This window comes from Trichosurus vulpecula, chromosome 2 (assembly GCF_011100635.1).
Source record: "Trichosurus vulpecula isolate mTriVul1 chromosome 2, mTriVul1.pri, whole genome shotgun sequence".
In the NCBI taxonomy this organism is placed as follows: Eukaryota; Metazoa; Chordata; class Mammalia; order Diprotodontia; family Phalangeridae; genus Trichosurus; species Trichosurus vulpecula.
Window position 1 is genome coordinate 162,814,222 of NC_050574.1, and position 5,390 is coordinate 162,819,611.

General features: G+C 36.5%; 1 protein-coding gene across 1 annotated transcript; it reads right to left on the bottom strand.

Annotated features, from left to right (window-relative positions):
* Nucleotides 1-4,236: 4,236 nt before the first annotated feature.
* Nucleotides 4,237-5,190, bottom strand: LOC118837859 (olfactory receptor 147-like). The gene has a single exon (XM_036744983.1). It carries the CDS (start codon nucleotides 5,173-5,175, stop codon nucleotides 4,237-4,239), a length of 939 nt encoding a protein of 312 aa, XP_036600878.1. The 5' UTR covers nucleotides 5,176-5,190.
* Between the last annotated feature and the right edge of the window lie 200 nt (nucleotides 5,191-5,390).

Genomic DNA, 5,390 nt, shown 5'->3' on the forward strand with positions numbered 1-5,390 from the left:
AAGGATGTCCATTATCACCCTTACTATTCAATTTGGTACTAGAAACATTAGCTGTAGCAATAAGAGAAGAAAAAGAAATTGAAGGAATTAGGATAGGCAAAGAAGAAGCTAAATTATCACTTTTTGCAGATGATATGATGATTTCCTTAGGTAATCCTAGAGAATCAAGTAAAAAACTACCAGAAATAATAAGCAACTTTAGCAAAGTTGCAGGATATAAAGTAAACCCACATAAATCCTCAGCATTCCTATACATTACTAACAAAGCCCAACAGCAAGAGATAGAAAGAGAGATTCCATTCAAAGTTACTGTAGATACTATAAAATATTTGGGAGTTTATCCGCCAAGACAAACTAAGGGCCTATATGAACATAATTATGAAAACCTTTCATGTGAATAAAGTCAGATCTAAATAAATGGAAAAATATCAGTTGCTCATGGTTAGGCTGAGCTAATATAATAAAAATGACAATTTTACCTAAATAATCTATCTGTTCAGTGCCATACCAATTGAACTACCAAAAAATTATTTTACAGAGCTGGATAAAATAATAACAAAATTCATCTGGAAGAACAAGAGGTCTAGAATATCTAGGGTATTAATGAAAAGAAATACTACAGAAGGTGGCCTAGCCATACCAGATATTAAACTGTACTATAGAGCAGCAGTCATCAAAACTACCTGGTACTGGCTAAGAAACAGAGTTGTGGATCAGTGGAATAGGATAGGTACACAAGATGGAGAAGTCAACGAGTATAGCAATCTACTCTTTGATAAACCCAAAGAGGCCAGCTTCTGGGCTAAGAATTCACTATTTCACAAAAACTGCTAGGAAAATTGGAAAATGGTAGGGCAGAAACTGGGCATAGACCAATATCTTACACCATATACCAAAATAAAGTCAAAATGGGTTCATGATTTAGGAATAAAGGCTGAAACTATAAGCAATTTGGGAGAGCAAGGAATAGTCTATTTATCAGATTTATGGAAAAGAAAAGAATTCATGACCCAACAAGAGATAGAGAGCATTACAAAATGCAAAATGGATAATTTTGATTATGTTAAATTGAAATGTTTTTGTACAAAAAAAATCCAATGCAACAAAGATTAAGAGGGAAGCAGAAAATTGGGAGAAAATCTTTACAACTAGTGTCACTGATAAAGGACTCATTTCTAAAATATATGGAGAACTGAACCAAACATATAGGAATACAAGTTATTCCCCAATTGAGAAATGGTCAAAGCATATGAACAGACAGTTTTCAGAGGAAGAAATTAAAGCTATCTATAGGCATATGAAAAAATGCTCTGGATCACTACTGATTAGAGAAACACAATTCAAAACAACTCTTAGATACCACATCTCTCCTATCAGATTGGCTAAAATAATAAAAGAGGAAAATGATAAATGCTGGAGAGGATGTGGGAAAATTGGAACACTGTTACATTGCTGGTGGAGTTGTGAACTGATCCAGCCATTTTGGAGAGCAATTTGGAACTATGCCCAAAGGGTTATAAAAGTGTTCATACCCTTTGACCCAGCAATACCACTTCTAGGGTTGTATCCCAAAGAGATCACACAAGTGAGAAAAGGAACCATATGTACAAAAATATTTATAGTGACTCTTTTTGTGGTAGCTAAGCATTGGAAATCAAAGGGATGCCCATCAATTGGGGAATGGCTGAACAAGCTGTGGTATATGAAGGTAATGGAATACTATTGTGCTATAAGAAATGGGGATCATATGGACTTCTCAACAACCTGGAAAAACCTACTCAACATAATGCTGAGTGAGCAGAGCAGAGCCAGGAGAACATTATACACAACCACAGATATATGGATTCTGTGAGGACTAACCCTGATAGAACTTGCTCTTCTCAGCAACACAATGTGCAAAGACAAGTCCAAAGGACTCACGATGGAGAATGCTATCTACATCCAGAGAAAGAACTATGAAGTATGAATGCAGATTGAGGCACATTTCATGCTCACCTTCTTCTCCCCCTTTTTTTTCTCTGTTTTGTTTTTGTTTTTGGGTTGTTTCCTTTTTTCTGGTTCTGTTTCTTCTTTCTCATGATTCATTCCATTGGTCATAATTCTTCTACACAATTTGACTAGTGTGTAAATTAACGCAATGCAAAGTTATACGTGGAAGTTATACGGGATTCCATGCTGTCTTGGGGAGGGAGGTGAGGAAGGAGGGAAGAAAACCTGGAACTCAAAATTATGCAGAACCATGTGTTGTAAACTAAAAATAAAAAAAAATTAAAAATCAAGGAGAATGGAATCAATAAATTGCAGCAGATCTGGATGATTATAACAGACTGAACCGTTACAACTGCCCAGACATTGCATTGAGCCATAAAATATTAAGAAAAATATTTTAGTAGATGTTGTTCTATCAAATCCACATAATCTCCAAACTACATCTAATGAAATCTTAAAAATAGAGGTGCCTAATATAGGAAATTAAAAACATATGAGAACAGAAAGAGGTGATAATGTCCCAGTTATTCTGTCTGCTGCTGCAGTTGTACTGAGGATGCATTCAACAGAGATTACATCCTTTGACTTAACTACAAAAAGCAATCATTTTAACTACCTGAACCTAAGTATGTAGAACATTAAATATAAAAATATAGTTGGATGATGACTTCTCTTAATACTGTTTTTTATTGGATCCCCATTGGGAAAGATGGGAAGAAAATTAACGCATACAAATAGACAAATAATAACTGGTATTTAGAGATAATTTGAAGATTTGCCAAACATTTTTTCTATGTTTTATCAGATAATTTGAGGGACAACTTTTTGAAAAATAGTGTTGTTATTCCTGTTTTGTTGATAGGAAAACTTCAGTTGTGAGAAATTAAGTTGGCCAATGCCAGTTAGTGACTGGATATCAAAGACACGATTTGAAATAAGATCTCAGCACTCCTTCCACTATACCATGCTCCTTTTCAACTACAAGAACCTGGAACTCTAAACTGTTCCTCTAATAATGTTTAACTCTTCATATATAGACTCTTCTTCTTCTTACCTATGTCACCCTGGGCAAGTATTTACCTTTCTGTAAAATGAGAATGTTTGACTAGGTGACAAACATATTTTCATAACTGGTCTCTTCCCATCCTGCCAATTAGCTTGTGACAATAAATGTATAAGACAGAAAAATAAAAATGCCTTTTCCATCCTTGGTTTTCAGTCAATTTGACAAGGGAAAGGAAAATTCCCTCAAGAAAGATATATAAGTGAAAAGAACTTGCTCCAATCTCACAATACTGTAACTATTATAGGAATGTTTCCTACTGACAATTTTTTTCAGACACTAAAAACATTTCCCTCAAAACTGGTATCCAGTAATGGTCCATTTCTCATCATTTTGTAGTTATAAATTGACTTTCATTTACACTACACTAGGAATGTTTAAATATTGTTCTGGGCCAGACCAGCCATATTGTATGTCTATTGTGGGAGTCAGAAAACACCTGTATCACCTTACAATAGAGGCACCTATGCCTAGAAGCTTAAGGGATTGGGTCTGGGAAGATATGAAAGGAAGTCACCTTGTGTTTTGATGTTAGGGATGAATTATACTTTGCTCCCCTATCCAATTTTTATAACAGTTTTGAGAGAAAAAAAATAACAAAAGTGCAATGCCAAAAGGAGTTGTAAAGCCAATTTTCCTTGATTTGCATGGAATTGGAGGGGGTTTGTCTATGTCTACATAATTTGGATACATTATTAATAGTTTCCCAGAAACCTGTCTTCATGTATTGCCTTCCTGAGTTATTGATCAGTAACAATGGGCAGAGAATGAAAGGTCTACCACAATTAAGATATAACTTCTTGAATGATTCCATGGGATATTTGCATTTTCACAGAGGTGTCATGATCAAAGATTTATAGCTGGAAAAGATCTTAGAAGCCACATAGTCTAAACACCACCATATTTACAAATGAAAAAATGAAGCCCATAAAAGTTAAAGGACTTGCCCAAGGTCACAGAGAAAGAGCATCCAGTATTAAAACCCTGATCCTCTTACTCTAAAGCCAGCACACTTTCCACTGCCTCTTTAAACCGAAGGAAGTAAGTCCTACTGGTAGAATGTTGGGCATTAGAAAACAGAGAGAAAAGAATTTGGATAGAGTCCTTCCTGAGAAAATTTTAATTAATCAAAGGATAAAGGAACTTTCAGTCACTGAATTCAAATCAGATTACACAAATCCTGCTCAGGTTCTGGAAAATCTTCTCCTCAAGGTTTTCCTCAAGGCAGCCTGAACATCTTTATTCCTCAGACTATAAATCAGGGGGTTTAGCATGGGCCCCACATTTGTGTAAAAGACTGAAGCTATTTTACCCTGGTCCACAGATCCTAAAGAAGATGGCTTGAGATACATGAATGAAGCTGACCCAAAGAAAAGCGCAACAGCAATTACATGGGAGCTGCAGGTGCTGAAGGCTTTGGACCTGCCTTCAGTGGAGCTGATGTTCAGGATACTGGACAGGATGAGAGCATAAGAGGTGAGGATGGTGATACTAGGCACTATGATGTTAATGCCCACGACAATGAATACCACCAACTCATTGACATAGGTGCTGGTACAGGAGAGCTGGAAGAGGGGAAGTATGTCACACATGTAGTGGTTTATGGTGTTGGCATCACAGAAGGACAGTCTCAGCATGCATCCAGTGTGGGCCATTGCACTAGCAAACCCCATTACATATGCTCCACCCAATAACCATGAACACACCTGATTAGACATAGTAACATTATACAGCAATGGATTACAGATGGCAACATAACGATCATAAGCCATTATTGTCAGCACATAGCATTCAGAAACAACAAAAAAACAGAAGAAATAAAGCTGAGCCATACATCCTGAATAAGAGATGGTGTTTTTTGTTAGGACAAAGTTCATCAGCATTTTGGGAGTAAAGACAGAAGAGTAGCACAGATCTATGAAAGACAGGTTGAAGAGGAAATAGTACATAGGAGTGTGAAGCTGAGAATTCATCCTGATTAAAATGATCAATCCCAGGTTTCCCACTATAGTGATCACATAGGTCCCCATAAACAGGAGGAATAGGAGTAGCTGGAGCTCTGGTTGATCTGTTAAGCCTGCAAGGATGAACTCAGTCACTGAAGAGGCATTTTCCAAAGACATTCTCCTCTTGTGGAATCTAAGAGGAGAAGAGAAAAGTCATACTACAAGCAAAATAAACTCAATGAACCCTCCTCCCCAGTTATGAAAAAGGAACAATTCTAGAAGTGTCAAAACCATCATCACCATGTCATGCAGATACTGTTCTTATCATGCCCAAGATTTCTAGGGATTTTGTTGGGCTGAGTAACAGCCTCCATGATCTTAATGAATGCAGA

Excerpts from the sequence above, each read along its gene's own strand:
- LOC118837859 (XM_036744983.1), bottom strand. The coding sequence starts at position 5,175 with ATGTCTTTGGAAAATGCCTCTTCAGTGACTGAGTTCATCCTTGCAGGC.